General features: G+C 63.1%; 1 protein-coding gene across 4 annotated transcripts in view; it reads right to left on the minus strand.

Annotated features, from left to right (window-relative positions):
• SLC12A7 (solute carrier family 12 member 7) overlaps nt 1-25,245 on the minus strand; it is a 65,078-nt gene that overhangs the window by 17,437 nt on the left and 22,396 nt on the right. For 2 of the 4 annotated variants that reach the window (XM_041731629.1, XM_041731628.1), the window contains exons 2-7: nt 5,575-5,669; nt 5,050-5,175; nt 3,922-4,068; nt 2,812-2,866; nt 1,607-1,737; nt 694-935 (exon numbers count right to left, since the gene is read on the minus strand). In XM_041731629.1, coding sequence (XP_041587563.1) covers nt 694-935; nt 1,607-1,737; nt 2,812-2,866; nt 3,922-4,068; nt 5,050-5,175; nt 5,575-5,669 — 796 coding nt within the window. Of the gene's footprint in view, nt 1-693; nt 936-1,606; nt 1,738-2,811; nt 2,867-3,921; nt 4,069-5,049; nt 5,176-5,574; nt 5,670-18,964; nt 19,189-25,245 lie in introns of those variants that run through there. The other 2 variants (XM_041731630.1, XM_041731631.1) reach the window with 2 other exon arrangements.

Genomic DNA, 25,245 nt, shown 5'->3' on the forward strand with positions numbered 1-25,245 from the left:
ATGCACAGGCCCCTCCTGAAACTACTTCTACCACTTTTCCCAAGTGACCAGGATTGGGGGCTGCTAGGCTGCTTCTGACACTCCACCCTGGGAGGCAGGAGTGCCGGTGAGCTGCGCAGGCTGGGTGCTGAAGCAGGACCTGGGGCCCTTGCAACCATGCTCCCCGGAGCACAGTGCGTGTTGCAGGGGCCTTGCACGACTGACACAGGTGCCTCCCTCCACAGGGAGGCACTGGGGGGGGGGTGCTTGGTGCCACCCAGCTGCCCAGCCCCTCCTGACCAGCCCTGTGGGCCCTGGGCCCACCTGGCCACCTGACATACCACGTAGCAGGCGTAACATGGCTCGCTCACTCGCTGTGACCTTGAGCCACTTCCTGGGACCTGCCAGCCACACCCAGAAGGGGGACAGGAAAGGAGCCCAGGAGCCCTGGCCAGCCAGGGGCACTGAGGACGGGCCACCCCAGGGGGTGCTCAGTGCAGCCTGTCCTCGGGGCCAGCAGCACCGTGTTCACCCCTGACCTCTGGCAACCTACCCCATCCGTGCAGAGGGCGCGGCCCCATGAGCATCCTGATGGCTCATCCCCCAGCCCAGCGAGTCTGCACCCCCCAGTGCCACCACCCCGGGCTCGACCAGGCAGTTGCACACAGACCAGGCTAAGAGGAAGAGCTGCACCTCTGCAGGCCCAGGACTCACGGGACATCTGGTGGGTCGAAGGCGGTCTTGATGACACCGGCATAGATGGCAAGGATGGACAGCACGACACAGGCCAGGAACACCAGGGCCAGCTTGTTGACATACTTGACGCCCACGAAGACCACCATGGCCATGAGCACCAGTGTGCACGTCCCATACACGCGCATGTTGTGCAGCATGGCCGTGGCCTCACCCTCCGCCGTCTCTGCCTGGATGATGGCTGCGCTGGGGGAGATGTAGGTCTGTGGGGAATAGAGAGTTAAAGAAGGGCCTCCCACCATCCCTGCCTGGAATGTGGCCCCACATGGAAGGCGCCTTTGTGCGCAGGGCCTCATGCTGGGCCTCCATCCCCCAGAATGCATTTAAGGAGCGTACACCCTGGTGGGAGCCCAGAAATGAGAGCAGAGTAGACAGGCTAAAAAGAGATGCTGCCCTTGGGGTGGGCGTCATGGACACTGGCCCCTGGGCAGCACCCCCAGCTCAGCCTGCAGGGCCAGGGCCCACAGTGGCCTCATCATCGGGGAGTGAGGACATTGTCCACGGAGGCCCTACCATGCACGCATATAATAAACTGAGTGGGGGCAACAGGATGGACCAATTCGTGGCCGAGAGGTGACCGGCTTGCTGGCTCTGCCTCTTCCAACAGCAGAGGCAGCTGAAGGCCAGGGATGCGGGCTGATCTGGGGCTCAGACCTGCAGCCCATCATGCACTCAGATGTGCCCAAAGGGTAGCCAGGAGGGACCCCAGGTCACTGTAGTCAGTACGGGCACAGCGTCCAGCCAGGGCCCAGCACCAAGAGGGACGCAGCCAGCCTCCGAGAGCCTGAGCAGGCAGGCATCAGAGCAAAAGGGTGGGGGGCCCAGGAGGGGACTCCTTGGGGCCTGGAGAACCAGCCCAAAACAAAACACGTACCAAAAAAATCTCAATGGTCCCCAAAATATACATGGCCCCAGCGAAGGTCGTGCCCAGATAGAAGCAGAGGCCCACGGCCCCTCCGAACTCAGGCCCCAGGGAGCGTGATATCATGTAGTACGAGCCGCCAGCTGCAAACAGGACAGAGAAGCAGCGGGTTAGGGTCGCACCATTTCCTGGGAAGCCGACGTTAGCCCAACACCTCGATGCTGTGCACTCTGCCCCAGAAAGGCCAAGGAAGCCTGCGGCTGCTTGAGCACCATCCTGCACCAGAGCACAGCCAACGCCACAGCCAGCCCTGGACCCCAAGCCCTGGCGGCCCTGAGGGTGGGGGTGCAGTCTACACCATTGCTGCCCCCTGGGCCAGGGAGGCTCCAGGGATGGGCAGCCTCCCCAGGACCTGGAGACGGAGTCCCGCAGGGCCTGGTTTGCAGACCGTCCCCTCCATGTCCTCCTCGCCTGGAGCCCCGCACCCACCCAACCCAGGGACGGTCACGACAAGCAGCCGTGCTCCGGGGCTCCAAGGCCAAAGCAGCCCCAAAGACTGAAGCCGTGCCCAGCGCCCTCAGCCCTTCTGCTCTCCAGGCTCCTGACACCCGCTCAGGCGGCACCCGACGCAGGGACTGCCCGTGGTGATGCTTCAGTTCAGCCTCAGCAATAACTCAGTTTGCAAACAGAATTGGGGTCTGGGAAAAATTAACTCCAGGACCAAAAGCAGGAAGCGGTTCATGAGATGCCAGCATCTCTGACCACAGAGCAATGTTGACATTTCCTAAGAAAGTATCTGGAAACGTTCATGTAGGTTCCACTAGGAATCTACAAGAATCCCAGTTTCACAGCAGCTCTGAGTGCAGGCCAGGCACTGGGGGACAAGTGTGCGCAAGATCCCCGCCTTGCCTTAGGACAGCTTGTGGCGCTCCCATGTGCTGGGAGAGCAGGGAGGCCGAGAGCGCCTCTGCCTGGAGGCGGGGTCCCTGTGGACATGAGACCCTGCCCGCATGCCCGCCAGATGTGGCTGTCTGTGCTCCGGGCTTGCCATCAGGCGGGCAGGGCACGTGCATACAGGGGCCCTCTGGGGCAGCACCGCCTACCTTGGCAGAAGCCACCCTGGGTAAAGGGCTCATGTCAAGGTCACAGTAGGGAGAGCCCTGCATCCCCAGCAGGGCTCAGGTCGGGTCTCCACTCGGCCTGCCCAGCACCCTTACCTGGGACCACACCGTTGGTAGCAATGGCGCTCATAGAGATGGCCGTCAGCATTGTCTGCAAAGACACAGGCGAACTCCTCTGAGAACAGAGGATGTTTGGGGGACCACGCCTAGCCCCATAACGAACGGGCTGCCGAGTTCCAGGACACTCAGGGCTGCCCGGATCTCTCTCACTCGACCCTCAAAGCTGAGCTCCTTCAGACCATCCAGAAAATCCCAACTCCAGACCCCCACACGGGATGAAAGGCCGGCTTCTGCCTCGGTGCCCGTCTACCATGGGGTTGGGGGGGAACCCCATCTGGGCGACCGCTCCAGGCTGGAGGCAGGACCTCCACAGCTGTCCAGGGTGGGTCTGCCCCCAGCTCCCAGCACAGCTCAGAAAGTGGCCACACCACAGGCTAGGAAGCAGTTTGCTACCAAAGGACCAGAAGGAGCCTCTGGAAAGTATAAGTTGCCGATGGCCGCTACAATCCTGGATCCCACTTCTTTGGCTCAGGTCTCCCTGGGCACACGTTTTGCTTACAGAAGCCCCTGCTCTTTAATCTGGTTTCACGGCAGTTATCACAGGTACTTCCAGATCTCTCAAGTGAAAGAAACGTCACAGCAGGAAGGAGGGGACATAGCTGAGATGACCATGCTGCAGCCTGCGGAGCCACGAGGGGCACAGGACAGTCCCTGGACAGCTAGGAAGTTCCAGGGGAGACCTGGGGGCTCAGAGGAGCCAGTCCCACAGTGAGAGCAAGGCAGGACAGCCTGATGCTGTGGAGCAGGTGCCCGGGAGCGTGGAGACCACAGCAGACCCGTGAGCAAGGGGACAACAGCCCCATGCACTTACTGCCTGGGGCCAGGCAGGTGTGGGGGGCAGGGTCTAGAACCAAACAAGTCACAGAGGTGAGCCCTTCCTGCAAACAGGGACCCCAGGTGCTTCCAAACTGGAAGGGATCTCATGAATATGCAGGACCTGCTCGAGTGGAGACAGCGCCCCCACAAGCCCGGCCACCTGGACGCACACCCCAGTGTACTTCCACAGATGTAGGACCCAAGACCCCCTGGCCGATCGCTGGCCCACTCTACACCTGCCAGCCCTGGAAGGGGCCCTGGGTCACTCACACAGGTACAGCACATGAACACAATGAGGAAGGACTCCAGGACGCCAGCCGCCCCCACGATCCACGTCAGGCGCAGGAAGAGAATCACACCAAGGATGTTCTGGAGGCAGGGCAGGTAGACGCCAATGAACGTGCCCATGCGCGGGCTCTGAAAGAGAGCACGGCGGTTCTAGGGAGGTGGAACCAGCACCTGTAGGCGCCCAGACCCACCACCCTCCCAGGAGCCCTGGGGACACTCGGACAAGGAAGGGAAGCCACGGCCCTGGAGGCCTGGGGGAAGCCAGGCATCCCTGGAAGGGAGGCTTTGGGAGAAATCCTTAGGACCCCACCGCCCAGGAGCAAGGTGGATGCTGGGAGGGAATCCAGACCACGTCGCTGCCAGAGAGCGAGAAGGGTGCCATGAGGGCAGCCATGGCAACACCGGGCCAGTGGGAGGCAGGACAAGCCCAGGCCCTGTTCTGTGGACGGCAGCTCCGGGCTGCAGAGGCCTAGGCACTCAGGGACACAGGAGGACGATAGACAGGGGCTCCCTAAGTGCATAAGAGGCACCGCAAGGTAAGTGCCTGAACCCACTGCAGAAAGTTCACATGTGACCTGCAGCCATGTGAGCCCAGTGGTGCCACCTCTGGGGTGTCCTCTGTGATCCCCGAGGCCACCAGGGCTCAGGACCGCAGGCAGGTTGGTGGCGCCGAGGCCAGGAGCCTGCTGGGGGGCTCCAGAGCCACCACAGAGGGCGCACAACACCGGGGTCCCAGCCCATCCTGACCCACAGCTGGCGAGGCACCAGTCAGGTGGTGTACCTCAGTTTCCGAGATGGACCTTCCCCCTGAAAAACGTCTCAGATGCAGGTGAGTAAGAAAACACACACACCTGGGGAAGGTTTGCTCTGGAAATACTTCCTAAGAGTGGAGAAAAGCTGCAGACACAGGCCAGGAGGTCAAGGGGCCGGAAGGCTGAGGGGCCAAGAAGCTGAGGGCCAGGGAGGGTAAGGTTCTGGGAGGTTGAGGGCCAGAGAGGCAGCTCTGCTGGCTCACTGGCCCAACGACAGACTCCTGCAGGACAGCAGGCTACACCACATATAGAGAAGGGGCTTCTGGGGGTCACAGGTTGGAGGGCAGGGGGGGCGCACCTTGACCTCACGCCTCTTGCCGTCCTCCTCATGTTCCTCATGCTCTACGACGCCCTGGCTCAGGTTGGTGTAGTTGGCCAGCTTGTTGAGCAGTGAGGACACCATGGGGTTGCTGTCCATCTCCTCCTGTGCGGGGCCAACACTGGGTTCATTACCCGATCCCCCCCCCCCCCCCCCCCCCCACTGCTGGACCAGTGCCCAGCACAGGCTCCCTGTTGGTTCCAGCCCCAGATCCGAGGCCATGTCACCCTGGACATGTGCACAGTGTTCCCAGGTCAGGGGTCAGGAGCCCAGGTTGGGGCCCATGGCCACACAGAGCAAGGTCCATGGTTCCCTGATGGCCCCTCCTGAGAAGGTGGCGGCCAATGAGGCTCCCCCTGTGTGTGGCAGCCAGTTGAGGGGCAGCCCTCCACCCGACCCTGTTCCTCGGGAGACCACGAGGTCTCGGGGCTGTGGCCCTGTGTTGTGTCCAGGTTACAGCCCTGGCCCCCATGCATCCCGTCAGAGGGCAGGAGCGTGCGTCACCTCAAAGAGCGCCATGTTCTTTCCTTCACAGAAGCTCTCCTGCTCCATTTCCGAGTGGTTGATGAACGGGCTGTTTTCTCGCGGGTTCCCATCTCCTGCAGGGCAAACCGCTCAGGTCAGTTGTACAAGCGGCCAGAACAGGGCAGGTGCCACTGCAGGCCCACGTGACCCCAGGCCCTTGGGGACCGCTGAGCAGGCTGGGGGCCCCAAGGAGGCCACCGGGCTCCAAGGATGCAGACATGCGTTTCACCTGGGGACATTACCCTGTGCCTGGGGCCCCCACCAGCAACACACCTCGGGGTCGCAGCCCCGGCTGCTGAGCCAGCCGTTTGTGCCTGAGCAGCCCACCACCCACCTCACTTTCCCCAGATATAAAACAAGACGTACAAACACAAAGGGTGAGGAACAGGTGACCGTGGGGCCACTGCGTCCCAGGTGGAGTAGGGGGTAGGAAGGGACAGGGCATGTGGCCTCCCCCAGGTGCTGGGATCAGGGCAGGGCCAGCACTATCTGCAGGACCCACAGGTGTAGCCTCCCATTCAGGAGCTTCACGTCCAAAGCCGCCCCCTGGGGTCCCACGGTGCTTCACCAGAACTCCTGGGGACACATGCTGGATGGCCCCTGCAACAGCCTGGCTGGAACCGTTCCTACGGGAAACCGTGCTCATGCTAGGGCCACACAGAAAAGCCTCGGCCTGAGTTTCCAGCTCACCAAATCCCAGTGGATCACAGGTCTCCCCAGCGACCTTCAGCTCAGTGACCCAGCAGTCCCCGGGCAAGCACAGTGCCTGAGGTGGCCCTGAAGCCCCGCCAAAGAGGTGAGAACTGGCCCTCGAGGCCGCCAGGCTATGGAGGAGCAGGGCGCTCAGGTCCTAGTTCAGTCTGTGGGCTCCCGGCTCCCAGACCCTGAGACGTGGCACCAGGTCACAGGTTCCAAGTCCCAATGGAGGAAAGGTCACAAGCCCCGGGGGGAGGGGGCATTTCATCAGAAACGGTGACATGATGCCACCCCAGGTACAGGAGCCACTGATTGGGGACAGGTGGGGCCAGGAGCCTGGGGGCTGCACTGCCTCGTGTCCCCACCACCGAGGGCAGCTCCTATCTGGACGTCCACCATCAGAGGCCACAGCAGGGAAGGCCTGGCCTGCTGCAGGGATGCGGACGTGGGCACCTGCTCACAGGAGGCCCCCTAGCCACCGGCATTGTGCTCAGGAGACCTGGTGTTCTGACCTATGACCCAACGCCACCTGGCAAGGAGGGAAAGTCTCCAAAACCAGCTTCCTCAGACCCCAGGGCACCAGGTGCTAGGTGAGAACTCATGCCGGGTCCTGCTGGTCCGCCTTTCTGACAGAATCCCTAAGACAGAAGGGTCACCATCCTGCCGGACACTCGGGGTGGGGGTGGAGGGCCCCCAGTCAGTCACCGTGGCAGCTCAAGGTGACAACAGGCGACAGTGGGCCGCGTGCTGGGTGCAGTAGAGAACCCCATCCCCACCCAGTCAGCCGAGCAGTCCCTGAAATCCAGGCTCACCTGCTCCTGAACTGCACACAGCCCGAGGCCACCCGGCCCCTTGGGGTCGCTGCCCGAGGCCCCCCCCCACCTCCACAACCTGCCACTCGCCAGGCCCAGTCTGTGCCCTCGGCTTCCTCCAGGCCTCACCCCACGCTCTGGTCAGGGGAGCGCCTCCTTGCTTGGCTTCTGAAACCACCCCCGTGTTTCCCACGCTCAGAGCCTGCAACGAGGAGGATGGACAAAACAAATGACCACACTGCCAGCGGACGCCACAATCACCCCAAGCGGGGATCACACAAGCAGCCCAAGCACCCCAAGCACAGACTGAATCCTGCGCTCAAGACCTCAGAAAACTAAGGAAACCGGAAGTGCTGGCAAAGGGTCCCCTTCCAGACACGCGGGTGAGCACTTCTAAAACTGGCACGCGCGTCTGTGGGCGCACAGCATGCACCCGAGCCATCATGCGACTGCGCTCCCATGACGGGGGCAGGTGGCCAGGGTGGTGGGCTCTCCACCTCCACCCACACACTGCCGGTCCCCTGAGGACGACCCGGCACACGCGTCAGGACAACAGACCGCCAGCGATGGCTACCTCCAGAACAATCTGAGCTTCGAAATGTGAGGTCACAGCACAGATGAGCGCCCTGAAGCCAGAGTAAAGCACAGTCAGCATCCCACACAGCCCAAGTCTGGAGGGAGGAAGCTAGTCCCAGGACCAAACCTGAAACTGTGAGGGGGGACCTGGGGGGACAAACACGCCTGGCTCTGCGGGGCTGCTCCCCACGAGCCTGACCACACACAGGGGTGAGGGGGACATAGGACGGGTGTGGTGGAGCTGTGGGAACCCCACGCAGGGAAGAGGAACTGAGGAGGCTCGCAGCACAGGGGACCTTCCCTGTATAAAACAGAGTGAGGTGGGGAGCCCCCCAGGACCATGCCAGGAAGGTGCATGTCCTTGTGGCAGGTGGCACTGGGACGGCAGGGCTTGTGTGCAGGGGGACCCTGAGCTGTACGCTGGGAGGAGCCTCCACGCCAGACCGGCTTTTCTGTGACCCGGCTGCCCCTCCCCAACTACACGCTGAAGCTCCCCAGCAGCACATGGCCCATGTTCCCCCACGGCCCCAAAGACACCAGCCTCCTGAGCCACGACACCACTAAAAACAAAGGCCTGAGAAACCACCACAGGCCGAGAAGCCAGATGCAGTGTGGATGCCTGGTGCCAAAGAGGCACCACTGGGTGGGACTCGGGGTGCAGGCCAGGGGGGCCATCCATCCGCTGGGACACCCACGGGGAGCATAGCACAGACCAGCGCACGTGGGGGCTCCATGAGTCCAGAACTGTGCCAGACGTCAAGCTCACTCAATATTAAAGAAGTAATCTTTATCTCAAAGAAACCACAAAGAGAAAATTTAAGAATCGAGGCCTGGAAGACACAGACAGGCAGGCGCCGCTCACGAATGCCCGGGCACGCGCGTCAGATTACCATTCGTAACCACCACGTGCAGTCACCCCGGGGAATTCCGCGAGACCCTGAAGCTGCTGGGTGACAGGCAGAGGGTTATCCGGGTCCCCACATGGTCAGTCCAGGCGGGAGGTGTCTGGGGCCAGAGCCGCCTGGGGTCACGTGGGCACCGAGACAGTGACGGGACACCCCACGGCATTCCTGCCTCAAGGCATTTCTCCTGAAAACCACCCCAGGAAAACAGCCACGGACGATTTCCATGGCATTCCACATACCTCCTGCCATCCTTCAGGCATGCTGCTGAGGAACAGACAGCAAGTGGAGGAAGGTTCTAGACCACGGGTCCAGCGAGCCTCCTCAGTACAGGCCACACGGCTGTCACAAGTGCTCAGTGCACCAAAGACAACGTGCGAACAAGCCAAACAGCAGGGTCACATGCCAATAAAACTTTATTTACAAACGCAGGCAGACCGCAGCTTGCAGAGCCCGGCAGCAGGTCCTCAACACACAGCTGTTTCCTGAGATCTCCGGGAGGCCGCAAAGCAGAAGTGGCCGTCCTTCATCCGCTCACCTGTTCCCAGCCTCAGCCACTGTCTCTGCTTCCACCTCACCTCACAGCAGGCGGGATTGGCCTGTTTAAGGCCCCCCAGCCAGGGGACATCTGTGCAAACCAGTGCTTCACGGGTCACTCCTCTCCACGCCCTGAAGGGACCTTAGTGACCATGCACACCAGCTGACCCCAGGTTCTACGGGAAGGTCCAGCAGCACGCCACGAGTGAGCAGGCCCAGTCCAGGCCTGTGACCCCGAGTGCAGGGGCGGGCTCTCCCAGGAACACAGTGCACAGGTGGCGGCTGCTGGTCCAGAACCAAGGTTCTAAGAAGGATCTAGAGGGCACAGGCGGGCACAGGGAGCCAGGCTCTGGCCAGCACTGGCATCCCCGTCCCCATGAGGGCTGCTTCAGGGGAGGCCACAGTTCAGCACCATGTCACCTCATCGCAGAACACTGGACATGTTCTATGAAAGCCACGCCGCCTCCACCAGCGCTGGGTGCGCATCCAGGCAGGGACCCCACCTGACACCTCTCCAGGCTCACGTGTCACTGACCCCGCTAGGGCCCAGAGCTTCTCCGCAGCCCGTGCGGCCCCCCACGCCCCTCAGGCCATGTCTCCCTCCTGCGCCCTCCATTGGTTCCAATGCCCGTTTCTGGCCTCCCCGAGGTCAGCGAGGGTTAGACTGACCTGGGGTGAGGTCATCCCGGCAGACTACACCCCATCTCCCAAGACTGAATTGGGTTCCTCCCCAGACTCCAGCATGTGGTGCATCTTTGTCCTCTGCAGGCAGGCAGCCACGCCCCGGGGCGAGGGGGCTCAGGGAGGCCGAAGCCCACTCAGAGCCCTTGTTCCTGCTGGGCAGCCTCTCAGGGTACAGTGTCCATCTGCCCATCGCCCCCCATGATCACCTCCTCCTGACAGTGCCAGATATCACTCCCCACACCTTCCACTTCTGGTCTGTAACTGGGATTTTACCTGTATCTCTCTCAGAATGGCTCTCGAAGCAGGGCTAGGGAACAGAAGATGGGGCACAGACCTTGGGGGTCCAGCAGCTGCCCCCTCCCTGCTCCCCAGGTCCGCACAGCAGACACGGGTCACATGAGGGCTGCAGGAGCCTCTGGCAGAATGGAGGGTCTCCCAGTGACCCCCCAGTGCACCCAGTGGCCAGACCCCAGAGCAGCCTCATACAGCCATGTCTCCAGCGGCCAGGCCTCTGAAGCAGTTATGGCTGGAACGAAGCATTTCTCTGTTCCAGGACCCTGACTGTAGACGCGTGACCCCGGCCCTGCCCCCGCCCCACATCCAGGACCACGGCTGGAACCCAGGCCAGAGAGACCCCTCCTGGGCAGAGGAGGAGTCCCATGTTCGTGCTTGAGGGCAAAGGCCCGGTAATTTTCACAACAAATTTTTGGCTCAAACAGAAATACTGTTGTCAAAATCAGAGGACGTATCAGAAGGACGAGGACCCTCCTGGCCCCCACGCCGCAGGCGGTGCACACTGCAAAGCATGCCCTTCGGGGAGGACGGACGGGCCCTCCCTGGCTGGGTCTCCCGGCAAGCGGAAGGGAGGACGTCTCGGGACCTTGGCCGCCCGCAAGGAAGCAGAAGAGGGCCTCAGGCTGACAGGAAGGTGGACGCCCTTCCTGCCCCCAGGACCATGGGGTCACCTCTGGTGCCACGGAGAAGGGACGGATGCCAGTGTCCCATTTTCCTGAGTCCCACATGGTCTCAGGTCAGCATGTGACCTGGTCCCCTTCCCCCACACCCGGCACGCTCACCCAGCACAAAGCCCTTCATTTAAGGCTGTGTTGCGCTTCTGCTCAGCTCTGGGGTCCCTGATGCGGGATGGACATGTGACTTGCCCGAATGCCGCGTCCTCCCACAGGGAAATGACACCCACGTGTGCACGGCACCTCCCGGAGCCCAGCACCAGGGAGGCACACAGGCCAGCTCACTGCTCCAAGGCCTCCCCTCAAGGGCACAGCCCACTCCCACCACATCCTGACCCCGCACACATGACACCAGGTGTGACCTGAAACCAGCAGACCCCACGAGCAGCCTCGCGGTCAGACAGCGGCAGGGCCAAGGTGCATCCCAGCACTGCCCCACGGACCAGGCACAACTCACGAAGCTCCCCACCGTCTCCCACTCGCCCAGGGCTCCAGAGGGGAGGTTCCCTTGGGAAATACCACGGGGCCTTCGGGAGAAGGACTCAGGGAGGCTCCGGACACTGGAGGAACACAGCCACCTTCCAGCCCAAGCGAGGCCGCCACGGCAGCTCGCTATGCCGCTGGGTCCCCAAGACCAGGCGGAGACGCCACACACAGCACGTCATCTTTAACTCTGATGCATCCAGAGGACAGGGGACGTCCCAGGGGGTGCACAGCTGCTGAGCGGCAGCCACACAGAATGTTGGCAAACCAGCAGGAGCACCCAGAAGATCCCAGCAAGCCAGAAACATGCAAGCGCGTTCACACAGGACACACACACGCACACGCGTGCCGGCAGATGCAGGCTTGCAAGCTCACGCTCGAGCACACGGGGCATCTCTGGGGACCGCAGCTCTGAAGGCCTCACCAGGCTCTCCCGCTAAAGGGCGTGCCCCTGGCGTGGGACACAGGGGACCCCCCACTCCCCAGCGGGCCCTCCACCGTGTGCTGACTCTGGTCTGACCTCTCCCACGACCTCTCCCGTGACTTCTCCCACATGAGGACCTGCTGTTAGCCCCAAGGAGGCAGTGGCGAGAACCGGCCGGGGGCACCAGGCCCTCTCCCGCCTCCTGGGGCGGCTCCTGTTACTCACACAGGCTCCCGTCTGGCGGCGACCAAGACCCTGCGGCAGAAGGAGCAGGAAACCCAACACCGCCCTGTCTTCCTCCTCTGATTTCGGCCCCACTCGATCCCTCCCCAGTGACTGTCCTGCCTCCCTGGGAACCAGCCGACCCACGGGCACTGCCGCCAGATGGAGCAGAGAGGTCACGGCCACTGCGGGGACAGGCCACCTCCTGGACAGGGACACAGTCAGCACCCAGGGGAGCACAGGCCGGCGCATTCAGGGAGCAGACACACTCGGGAGGGGGCTGGGTGCTGCCAGCGCACGTGGGATGTCCTGTCCTGAGGGCGGCCTGGCCACGGCCACCGACGGACACGGCCTCCGCTCCCAGCGTGGTGCAGGCAGCCCAGGGCAGCTCCCGGTGCGGAATCGAAAGCAACCGTAAGAGGCAAACAGGGAGGTGACTGTGCACTCTCCTCCTCTCCCCTCCCTGGGGACACGGGCCGTGAGCCACACGCGGGGTCACAGGCACTCCAACCCACTTCCCTGTCGGTGGCCCACCCCAGACCACACAGGTGCCAGGACTGCACCTCCACCTCCTCCCCCAGGAAGCCACCCCAGGAACAGAAAAGGAAACAAGCCCAAGGCAGCAAGGTTTCAGAACCGCGGCAGCAGGAGACCCAGGCCAGGGCTCCACCAGGGACACAGCCTTGCAGGCCAGCACTGTCTGCCCCAGGACCAGGGGCAGCCTGGCTGGGGCCTGCCCGCCCTGTCCCCCCACAGGACCAGGGGCCGCCTGGCTGGGGCCTACCCGCCCTGTCCCCCCACAGGACCAGGGGCTGCCCGGCTGGGGCTTGCCTGCCCTGTCCCCCCACAGGACCAGGGGCCTCCTGGCTGGGGCCTGCCCGCCCTGTCTACCCCCAGGACCAGGGGCCACCCGGCTGGGGCCTGCCGGCCCTGTCCCCCCACAGGACCAGGGGCCGCCTGGTTGGGGCCTGCCCGCCCTGTCCACCCCCAGGACCAGGGGCCACCCGGCTGGGGCCTGCCCGCCCTGTCTACCCCCAGGACCAGGGGCCACCCGCACCCAGCCCCGTGAGCGGGAGTTAATACCTAACATCAAACTTTGCCCTCTGGACATGCGTCCACAGCAGCTGACACTCACAAAGTTCACACCCCCAGGCGGGTGACAGCAGGAGACCCCAGACAGGCCGGCAGCACACAAGCAGCCACCTGAACACTGGCCAAACGTCCCAAGTCCTTCCCTGCCAATGGCCCCCGAGGACAGCAGCCCTGGGAAGGTGTCCCTGGCCCAAGGTCACACGTCCCCTGATGCAGGAGCCTGAGCCAACCCGGGAGGACCGTCTCCCACAGGGTCCAACCTGCTGCAGAAACCTCGGACCCCCTGGCCACCTCGTGGGACACTGACCTGCAGCCAATGAAGGCCCCCGAACCAGCCGCCTCCCCAGCTCCCTCCTGCGTGGCCGCAGCCCTGCCCAGCTCTGTACTCAGGCACACCTCTGCACCCCTCTCCACAACGCACCCCAAGGAGTCTGTCCACAGCCCCCAGAGGAAGACGGCAAGCCCGCCACACACTTCTAAGTAGGACACATCTGAGGCTGTTTACTTCAAAGAAATACCCTGAAATTCGCTTGAGCCTCTACTGCTGAAGGAGGCGGGGGCCATGCCACGTGGCTCCCAGACCCGGGACCAGGGTGGGTAGGGATCTCCCACTTTCTGACAGTGCCCAGAACACCAACAGTGCTCTGGCCCCACGGAGGCACTGGCCACAACAGGGAGAGGGGGTTCCACGGCCCACCAGGCCTCACAGATCGGCCCCGCACAGAGGCGCGTGAAGGTGTCCCAGGACACACAGCACAGCTGCTCCAGAGCCCACTCGTCCCTGCTAACAGGCAGGAGAGCCCAGCTGAGCACAGCCCACACACCAGACGCTCCTCCAGCCACCACCCCTGCAGTGGGCAGCCAGGCCCCACCCCTGCCTGGCCCTTCCACGGAATTCCCCTGGGCCATCTCAGTGTCCCGTGGCTTCAAACCCTGACTCATCGCGCCCGTCTGGGGCCAGACTCACCCCACAGGGGGCTGCATTCGGGGGCAGGCTGCTGGTCCCCACCACCCTCAGTCTAACCCCTGCTAGTCCAGCACGCCACATGGGGACACCACAGAAACCACGTGCCCAGGTCACCGGAGAGCGCCAAGTGAGGAGGGAGCTATCTGTGGGTCAGCTGCTCCCTCTCAGCCATAGCCCACCTACGAACAGGAACAGCGACTGCAGGGTGCTGGGTTCACCAGGCCGGGGCAGCTCCTGCCTTCAGGACTCCTTCTTCCCACAGGGAGACTGCACTCAGGGACGCCCCCGAGCCTGGACAGCCACACAGCCAGAGACATGAGAACAGAACAGGCTCCGAAGCCCCTCTCTGCTGGAGGGGCCTAGCCCTGCCTCCCGGCCACTCTTGCTGGCGGCACCACCATCCCTAGCAGCCATGGCCCTTCCGTGAGGCCACGCTAACACCCAGCACCTCACGGTGCTCTGACTTCCCCAGTGCACCGTAAATCACAAGCTAGTCCTCACAGCCTGTGCCCTAGGAGAAGAGCACTGACCATTGTGCTCACTGATGCACCCAAGGCCATGGGGGACCAGCTGTGGTGCACCTTCTAGTCCCAACAGAACAAACGGCAGCTGCTGGTAACTGGCACCCAGGACCCCAGAGGGGGGACCCCTTGGGGGGCGGCCATGGGAGCTAGATCCTCACCAGCGTCCCTTGTGCCGACTAATGGAGGGCACCCCCCCCTCGCCCCAAGCAGTGACCGCCACCATTGGTGTCCACAGCTCAGAGCTGCCCCAGCACAGCAGGTATCAAACTCGGAAGGTCTGGGAACTTTTCAGAACAATACAGACCTGGATCGATGTAGCAACAAGGCTCCTCATACCGGTCACGAGAACAGATCTCAGACCAGAGGCACAGACGTGTCACCACCACCTCCACCGCCTGGCCGAGGACAGTCACCCCCAGAGGCACACCTCCAGCCACATCACAGGACGACGGGGTCCGTGGACAGAACACCCCAACGCCCCCAGACCATGTGACCACCAAGCCCTGTGCCTGCCTCCATGTGCGTGCACACATCCAGGTCCATGTGTGTGCACAAACATGCACATGTGCCCAGACCCATGTGTGCACACACACAAACGTGCATATGCACACACACATCCGTGAACATGTACCCACGTGCACACACCCACATCCATGCACACAGGCTCACACCTGTGCACACATGCAAACGTGCATTAGCACACCCACATCCAGGCACACATCTGGGCACACACACACATCCATGCACAGGCACCCACATGTACACACCCATATCCAGGCACACACAGGCTGACACCTGTGCACATACGCAAATGTGCATACACACATACATGCTCATGTATGTGCCCAGACCCATGCACACACATGCAAACGTGCATTCGCACACCCACATCCATGCACACATGCCCAGAGACCCATGTGTGCATACACACGTGCATACGCACACCACATACATGCACACACTGGCTAGGCAGCAGGACTTATCCAAGAGGGCCTGTCCCCTGAAGTTGTTCTGGGAACCCCAACAGACACCGGAGGAAGTGTGACAAAGCACTCGGACGCACACTCTACTTGGTGTGCTTCCACTTTTTGCTCCTTGGCCACTGAAGACTGAATCTGGTACACCGAGTGCACGTGTGGTACCCCCTGTCCCCCACCTGAGGGCCATGGCATCTCCCTCAACACCACATGGACGGTTCTGGCTGTGCCCGAGGAGACGGTGCTGGGCCAACGGTGCAGCTTCGGGAGTCACTGCCAGTGGGAGGCCGGCATGGCCCGTCCTTCCTGCTCAGGTGGCTGCCCTGCGTCAGCCTGACACCTCCCTCCGTTCTTGAAACCCCGTGTCCTCTCGCCCAGTAGAATCAAACCCCGAAGCCATCCTGGCCGTACTCCTTGACGACACTGTTCGCAGAACCCCTGCCCCAACCCCAGGTCAGCTCGGCTATTCCTCCAGGGCAGCAGCCACACACACCAACAGAAAAGTTGCCTGATGTCTGGGGTCATGGCCTCAGAGCCCTGCCCGCTGCCTGATGGCCAGCCTGCTACAAGCCCCGGCAGGGCAAAGTGACGCTCGCAGGACTGTCTGGATCACTGTCCCCTTCAGAGGGTGGGGATGAGACCCCCCAGGTACCCAACATGTTGAGCCACAGAGCCAAGTCACCAATGGGATAAGGAAGCTGCAGTCAGAGCCGTGGGGAGGGAGCAACCGAACTCTCACCAGGGACGGGGACACAGGGCAGCCAGCCCAGTCTACCCTCCAAGGACTGAGCCCCCAACCTCTGTGGGGCCCACAGCTTGTGGCCATGCCTCATCTGCACACCTACCCGCTCCAGGAGGGAGCTCCATTCAAGCCCTAAGTCAGATAGGTTCCCTGGAGTCAGTAAAAACCCCACACTTGGAAGTCAGGAAAGCATCCCTACTCCTCACGTCTCGTCTGAAAGATATTTTCACCACGAAACACACACAGAAGGACACAGAATCCATCTTTCCCATTTGCAATCTCTAATCACACAAAAACAGAGAACAAATGTCCTTGACAAGGCACAGGATGCCTGGCGAGACGCACCTGCCATTCCAGAACACACCCCACCTGGCTAGCAGCGAATGGGGAGGGTCCACGGCAGGAGCTGATGCTTGTCCAGGCCCTCACAAGCACCACCCAAGCCACCAGCTTCCTGGCTCCAGAGCACCAGCCATGGCCTGGCCCATGGGTAGAGCCTGGAGCAACGCGGAAGGGCAGCGAGGCTCAGTGCTCGGCTTCCTCCAGCCCCACGGGGAGGCTTGGGGCGGCGGGGCCTCCCACAGCCCAGAGAGGCCCGGCTCCACACCCTGTGCAGGAGGCGCTGTGTTCTTTCACTCCGGGGTGACAGGTTCACTAGCCCTCACCAAGGAGGGGCAGTCCCCATGGTCCCACTGAGATTTACCAGGTCAGGTGGGCCCCCCACTCACTCTCAGCAGACCGCAGCCCCTCAACTTCTAGGGTCTCAAGCCTATTTCCAGATAGGCCCAGTCAAAGACACCCCAGATGAGCCTCCCCAACCTTGCTTCACCACCATTGCCACTGCCACCAGGAAGCCCACCCAGAAAGCCAGAAACTTCCCTGGGGTGTCGGCCAGAGTGCCAGCAATCCTGCGACGGGGCCAGACCCGCCACTGGCTGGGTCCTCCTGGGGTGTACACCCTTCACTCTGAGGACCGGGCACAGTTGGGCCTTCCCAGCTCCCAGAGGACCTTCCCTGACAAGCCTAGGGTGGCTGCTTCCCCAGCCCCCTTGTCATGCTGGCCACATGGTGCCCGGCCTGTGGCACCTCTAGAACCTCACGGTAAACATCAAAGACCACTCATGCAGAGCCCCCGAATAACAAGAGCACAGTGACGAAGCAGGGGACCCTATCCTGCCTCTTTCAGCTCAGCGTCACAAGTGCAGCTCAGACCTCAGGCTTTGTTAAAATGTGAGCATGAAACCCATGCCTGCGTCTGCTTGAGCTCGTGTCAGATATCACGCAAGGTGGTAAGATTCCAGAGGAGCCCTTGGCAGCCATGCAAGGGGTCGAAGGCTGAGGGAGGGGGCAGCACTCAGTGAGGGTGGGCGGGGGCTCAGGACCCCCCCAGCCCAGATGGGCGCGTGCCCAGCCCTCCTGGCAGCTGCAGCACCTGGCTCTGTTCCCACGGGCCTGAGAGCAGTGCTCAGAGGTCCTGGCGGAGGGACGAGGAAACAGGCAGGACAAAAATTATCCCAGCTTCAAACCAAGACCCACTCCAAGCCTGGAGAGAAAGGACCACAGCCCGCCCCAGAAGGGGCCAGTGGTCAGGGAGTGGACACGAGGGCTGCAGAGGCTCCTCTGGAAATGCGCTGCACTTGTGGTGGTCGCTATGACACGGCTCGCCCAGGAGGATGGTGCCAGAGTGTGCGCAGAACCACGGAGAGGATGGATGCACAGACTGTCCTCACGTGCCACCTGGTCTGAGCCCTCAGGCCAGGCGTCGGCTGGACCTGTCCCAGGGCCCAGTATAGACCAAAGCTGGACTGAAGCCTGCCCCCTCAGGTGGGAAGGGACACCTGGGGAGGGGGCACCACAGTCAGCAGGACAGCAGCCCCCCTGTGGCACCTGGTGGTGGGTGCTCACGGAAGGTGCCTGGCCAGCCAGCCAGGGCAGGGGGCCCCGGGGCCTGAGCCACAGGGTAGGGGGGCCTCTGCCTAGAGCCCACAGAGTGAGCCCCGGGCTGCGACTGCTCTGTGACCAAGTCTAGAGGGCAGCCACGGGCACAACCCACAACAGCGACAGGGAGCCTGGGGGATGCAGGGAGCCGGCCTGAGGCGCCCAGGGAGCCCGGCTGCCGGACCCCCCAAGAGAAAGTGAAAGCGCCAGGCGCCTTCGGAGTCCAGAAACAAAGGCTAAAGAGGACCGGCCGGAGCTCGGCTCTGCGGGGACGGGGACGGGGACGGGGACGGGGCGGCCCCTCCCGCGGTGACCCCACCGCCGATGGCCCCTGGTAGCGGGGTGCGCGGTCCGGCGGCGCACGCAGCGGGGGCTCGGCCGGGCTCATCGGACCCGCGGCCCTTTGCCCCAGCGCGCAAGAGCAGAGCAAAGGCAACAGGAAGGAAGCAGGAAGGCACTCGGGCCGCCCAGCCGGTGCCGCCCGGGACCTGGGGGCCCGGAGGTTCCCACGGAGGCCCAGGCCTCCCCGTCTCCATGGCTACCTCGGGCGTCCCACCCGGGCTTGGAGCAAGGTGCTCCCACGGTTGGGGGGCGCGTGTGCGGGGAGCGGGGGAGCGGCGGAGCCCCGGGCCCCGGGCGCGGCAGGAGCCCTGCAGGCGGGGGACGGCCCCCGGGGGACCCCGGCGCGCTGCGGAGAGCGGGCGGCCCGCAGCCCTCCCGGGGCCGACCTCCCCGCGCCCCGCGTCCGCGCGCCCCTCCTCCCGCGCCCGGGGCCCGCGCAGCCGGCTCCGCCTTTGTCCGGCGGGCAGGTGCGGCCGCGCTCACCCGGGCTCCGGCGGTCGGGCTCGCCCTCGGGGGGGCCCGGTGCCTCGGCCCCCTCGCTCGCCTCGGGCCCCTCGTCCTGGCCGCCGTCCGCGCGCGCCTCCACGGGAACCACGGTGAAGTTGGTGGGCATGGCGTCAGCTCCGGCCCCGCTCCGGCCCGCGCCCCGCTCCGGCCCGCCGGCCCCGCTCCGGCCCCGCTCCGGCCCCGCTCCCGCCCCGCTCCCGCCCGCGCCCCGCCGACGCGCCGCGGGACTGGGGCGCAGGGGCGGGGTCCGCGCGGCCCGCCCCCCGCCCGGCTCGCCCCGCCCCGCCCCGCCCCGGCCACGTGACCTCACCTGCAGGCCCCTCGGCCTCCGGAAAAGTTTGCGCGCGGAGGGCGGGGCGGGGCGGGGCGCCTCCGGCAAAAGCCCCCTCCCCCAGCCGGTGCTCCGGGCCCCGCGCCCCCGGGGTCCTCCCGCCCCCAGCCCGCGCTCCGGACCGCCGCGCCCCCGGGGTTCCCCCGCCGCCAGGGGTGACTCTGCTCCTGCACTGTCACCCCACCTGGAGCAAGCCTCTGCCCACAGCATCCTCCCCACCACCGTGACCCCAGCTGGCCCCTGCGCACAGGCTCCCCTCCCCGCGCACGCACGCAGTCTGGGTCCCTGGAAGGACTGAGCAGCCCCCCGCCCCCCCCTCCACCAAGCGGGAATCTGGTCTCCCCTCCCTCCTCTGGCTCAGGCACACCCAGAGCGGGGGTTTCCGACTAGAGGGAGCAGGACATGGGGTGCGGTGCGGAGGCCGAGGCCGCTGTGCGGGGCTGTCGGGGCTGCTGTGGTGGCTCTGTCCCCAAGGGACATAACCCAGAGGAAGTTACCAAGGGTCTGGGACAGGTCCCGGCCCGGAGAGGAACCCAGGCTTTCCCTTTCCATTCAAGCCTCTACCTTTTTCCTTCTCCTGGGCAGCAGCTAGGGCAGCCAGGGTCGGGAAGACCAGCCCACCAGGGAGGGCTCCAGACCCCAGTAGGCACTCCCAGGATGCCACCGGCCTGTATTTTCAAGCACCTGGTGTGTTCAGTGACAAAGGACATATGGAAATAGAGAACCGCAAAATGCCCATCAAAGTGGAATTAGTTCTGGTATCCAGACCAGTGATGGCATGTAGGGGCCATGAGCCACCCCAACACACAGCTACTGTTTCACAGCCATGAAGCAGAAATAGAGGAGGGCAATAAGGTCACAAGGCACTGTGACAGGATAACCACGTCTGAAAAATGTTGCCAGTGTGTTCCAATTGGCCTAGAATGGGCAGCAGAGAGGTCAGTGGTTACCTCTGGACCTTGGGGTTGCACAGGTCTGCCTTTTTTCTGCATTTTTATATTACCCAAACAATATAAAGCCAAATCCAGAAAGTCCATCTTCAATTAAAGACAAAAGAGAGACGCTGTGCCCCAGGCTCCTGGCCTCCCCCTCTGAACTGGTCCAGGGCCAGCAGGCTGTGAGGCTTGTACTGCATCCACCCTCACTCTCCAGCTTCCACAGAGATCCAGAGTCCGTGGCTGGGTCAGGAGTGTCAGACAGTGGAGCAGAGGGGTGCAGGTGACACCAGGTGTCTTCAGCTGCCTTCCTGGAACAGCAGCAAGAAAAGTGGGGGAAAGGCCACCCCTCCCCAAAATACAGAAGGGTCTCTAGGTGTGTTTCTCAGGGAAGGGCTGGCCTTGTTGAAAGAGTCTGGGTGCAAAACTACAGAATGCAGTGCTGACGGGTCCGAGTGGGGAAACAGGCGCCTTCGCTGGGAAGTACAAGCTGCCCCTGAAGCCTCTGCAAAGTCAGCACCAGTCACCCGGTTATTGCCTCAAGGTATGGGGACCTCACCAGAGCAAAAGGGTTGCCATCCTCTTACAGACTAAGTGGCCTGGGAGCAGGACCAGATGACCACAGGGACCCATTCGTGGGACCCACACCTTCACTTTACAGATGAGTAGTTGAGATCCAGAGGCTAAAGGCCACTCGCAGGGCCTGGGGAGGTTGGGGGTGGTGGTGACTGTTCTCCCTTCTTGTTCAAAGGCTACAGCTCATCCTCCAACTTTCCTGGCCCAAGATTTCAGCTTACCTCTCAGGGCTGGGAGTATCCTGTCCAGGAACCACCAAGGAGGATACATGAGGGACCGGGGTGCCAACTGCCCCAGGGACCAGGGCAGAGGGCGGCCCTGGGGGGCCCAAGACCACTTCTCACAGGAAGTCAGCGCCTTCAGGCTGGAAGAGCCTGGCACCCATCCAGGTGCACCACCCCCCACTGCCCCCCATGGGCCTGCGGTCAGCCCTCAGGGAAAGAAAGGCCAGCTCTGGCCCCTGGAGGGGAGAAGATGCCCCAGGATGCTGCTGGATGGAGAGTGCCACCACCACCACCCACCACCACCCCCCCGGGGGAGGGCAGGGAGAGGAGTGGATGTGGGGTGGTGGGGAAGGAAGGACAGGAGGGGCGGGGGAACAGAAGGAACCAGAGGCCCTGGGGGGGGACGGGAGGCCCCCCCCACTTAAAGCCAAAGTTACTTCTTCAGAGCAAACAGGGTGGTGAGCTGTCGGGCAGGGTGGAATGTGAGGACAGCAGGGGAAAGACGTTCGAGAGGGGACAGGTCAGTGCTCTGTGGCACCTGGACTCTCCAGGCTGGCAGGGTTGGGAGAATTCTCTCAGAGGGGACGACCCAGGGCCAGGGTGGTCTCTGAGGATCCCAGGTCTGCCCCTCATGTGCTGGCTCAGAAAGGGCTGCAGCAGTCAGGGGCAGCAGACACTGCCACCCAGGGTGCCACCATGGACCCAGGCTGGCTGACCTGCCTGCCACCCTCTGGGCCCCTGCTCTCAGTGGGAGCCCTTGCCCCAGGTTCACACCTGGCCCCCCAGGCTCCTCCCTGTGCCCCTCCCCTGGGTGGGGAGGGCTGGTGGAAGCTGGGTGGCTTCCGGGCTCAGAAGCCCTACAGCCTGCCCTGGGGACACAGGCTTTCTGAGGAGGGGCGGGGCAGGCACTCCGCCCTGAGGACTGAACTGGATCTGGGGTTCTGTAAACCATGGCCTGACTCTTCAAACATGTCACAGTCACCTAAGGACTCAGAAGCAGGAACCCTGGGCCTCATGGGATGGAAGGAGTGAAGAGGACAGCTGTAAAGCACTTTACAGGATCATCTGGGGTGTGTGAATGCTCTCACACCATTCTTGCACTTTTCTGTAGGTTGGAAAATTTTCAAAATAAAGTAGTTCTAGGTAAAGCCTCCTGCTCTTGAAGCAACAAATAGCCATATCTTAAAAGCACTGTCCTCTCCTCGACCTCCAATGCCCCCTGGAAGGTTATGCTGATGGACGCTGCCAGCTGGCCCTGTTCTACAGGCCCTGGCTAGGACATACTTGGGGTGGGGGTGCGGGGATTCTTGGGCCTCCCACCGTGCTGGCCCTGCTCTACCGTCCTGGCCCTGCTCTACCGTCCTAGCCAGGACGTCCTTGGGGTAGGGGGGACTCTTGGGCCACCAACCCTACTGGCCTTGCTCTACGGTCCTGGCTAGGATGTCCTTGGGGTGGGGGTGGGGGGGCTCTCTCAGCGGCCTCATCAGCCAGGCAGATCTGGCCACAGGCAGTGCTGAGCTGAAGGAGTGCCTGCAGGCTGGAATCTGAAGCCTGGAAGGCAGATCCCACCCCATAGCTCCCCAGAGACCTTGCTGGGCTTTATTTTTTGAGATAAGCAAAGAATGTTCTGAGAACCTAGAAGTCAGCATAGATGACCTGCCAGCTAAACGGGGTTTACAGCCCTTGAACAAGGGGGATTCCATGGTAGTCAAGCCCCCTGGGGACCCCTCCGCTCTCCCAGAGCTGCTGGGAAGGCGCCCTCACCATCAGGACATTGGTGATTACAGCACAAAGGAAAGCTCCCTTCTCACCTTCTTCAGAGCTTGAGACACCAAAATACCACTTTGCCCGTATATCTTGCTCTGGTTCTCCGAGTGACTTCTTCTCAAATAAATCTTGGTGGAAATTTGAGAAGCCCACTGCAACACCTGCGGGGGTTTGAGCGCAGGCATGCAACCGGAACCAACCTAGACGCTGGCCCCTGGCTGCTGTGGCTCCTGCTCCCCAGATCCCTCCCCCCAGGGCCTGGACCAGACCCAGACAGGACCCCTCAGCCTCCCCACGCCCACAGGGCACTCCCCAGGCCCCTGAGAGCCATCAGCTCTGCTCAGCAGTGCAGGTGTCCCGAATCCCCTTCAGCAATGTCTGAGGCCACAGAGCCCCAATGTGACTTCTGCATCCCTTCTTGCCCATCTCACCCAGACAAGTGTCCTGGGGCCCAGGCGGGTGGTGCCCCGGCCTCAGCCCATCACGCCAGAGTCACAGGGGGTGGTGAGGACCCGCAGACACGGTCAGGCAACAGGGCCTGGTGCCAGGACCTCCTTGTCCACCCAGCCCTTCCCCCGCCCCAGGGATCCTACACCCACTCTCCCAGCCCAGGCCCATCCCGTGGCTCCCGCATGAGCAGGGCAGGCTGCACCCTTCTCGCGAGGCTGTCAAGGAGCCAGGAGTGAGCCAGGAGCACCTGGGAATGGGCAAGATGGGGACAGGAGTGTCCAACTTTGGGTCACTGTGCCCCTGACCTCCCTTCAGGCCCAAATGCCTCATTGTTGCCCCAGGGCCCACACGCAGGCCATTCCCAGCCACCGGGTCCCTCTAAAGGCCTCATGTGCGACTCCCAGATTCTGATGCATGTTACTGATGTTAAGTCAGGACTCTTCTGCTGACACGGCTGGCCAGGTCTCACCCCTCAGGCTGCCATGGAGCCCCCGCAGGCTCGCAGGACACCCCCTGGACACCCCCCTGCCCCGGGCTGGGCCTGGGTGTGAGGTGACACCCACCATCAGGGGCTGAGAGATGCAGATTTACACTAGAGATGGCAGCCGTGGAGTTCACCCTGCGAGCCCCCTTCCAAGGGAAGCCCTCTTCCCAAAAGAGAAACCACCAAAGTGGTCTCCGTTAACATCAGCTATGTCTGCTCCTCAAAAGGCTCCGTTCAGAGTGCAGAGTAGGCCCCAGGGTGCCAAGACAGCTGTCACCCACGGCCAGCCACATATGTGTCCCGCCTCTAGGAGGAGAGCCGGCAGATCGGGAAGGGGCCAGGCCGTGTGCAAGGGCCGGGCCGGCCCCGGCGGCACACCAGGCCCAGCGTGGCCATGGGAAGCATGCAGCCACATGGGGAGACCCACAGGCCTTAGCCAGGAGTCACAATCCCCTCCCCGCAGAGGGGACACCCCAGGACACTCGGAGCCACACATGGTGTCAGCCACGCTGGAGACAGCCCTCAACACAATGGGCAGAGGGACAGGAGCATCCCAGCCATGGACCTGCGTGTCCGTGAAAGGCGCCAACCACGTGCACAGCCAGCCAGTCCCTCACGGAGTCCGTGATCTCGCGGCCTGCAGCTTGGGGTGGCAGCTCTGGGGGCGCCTGCACGCTCATGGGGCACAGAGCTCACCCATGTAGCCCGTGTGTGCCCCTCACTGGAGGCAGGCTACACCCGGGAGGAGAAAGAAGGCGCAGCCTGGAGCCACCTGTGCCCAGAGCAGGGTCTGCCAGATGCCCTGGGTCGGAGCTTTGCTCCACGGGAGCACCGGCAGCAGGCAGGTGAGCCTGAGGCCCTTCACCTGGCCCCGAATCCCTCGCTTACCCGGCCATGGGCCACCTGGGCCACATCTCCCACAGCCTCTGTCAGCGAGCGCCAGCAGCAGCTATTTGTTGGCTTGCAAAGATGTCGAGGCTCGAGGCTCGGCAGACGTCCGTCTGACCCACCCGGTGCCAGGCTTGGAGATCCCAACTGGGGCTCCTGCTGGTGGGGATGGGTGACGGCCTCTCGGCCCCACAGATGTCTGGCCCTCATGAGGCCAGCAGGACGGTCAGAGCACCTGCACCTGCCCCCTGAAGTGGCCCAGAGCCTCGGCGGGGAGGGCGGCCACCGTCCAGGTCCCCATCCTGACCCCAAGCCCCCGGGGGCCGGGGGGTCTGTCTCAATGCTTACCATAGGTCAGGCATTGCTTGGGGTCTTTCTCCACATGGCCCCAATTAGTCACAGACAAAAAAAAAAAAAAAAGACAAACATCCGTAGCACAATAACGACATCCATTCTGCGCGTCCCAGAGAGACCAAGCGGTGCGCCAGATGTCACACAGCACGGCGGTGGGGCTGCAACGGGAAGCGGCTGCAAGAGTCTGGTGTGTCCACAGTCCCACCAGTGGTCAGTGCAGGGCCAGGCGGAGCTCTGCCTCTCCTGGG

Source organism: Vulpes lagopus, chromosome 17 (genome assembly GCF_018345385.1).
Source record: "Vulpes lagopus strain Blue_001 chromosome 17, ASM1834538v1, whole genome shotgun sequence".
Lineage (NCBI taxonomy): Eukaryota > Metazoa > Chordata > Mammalia > Carnivora > Canidae > Vulpes > Vulpes lagopus.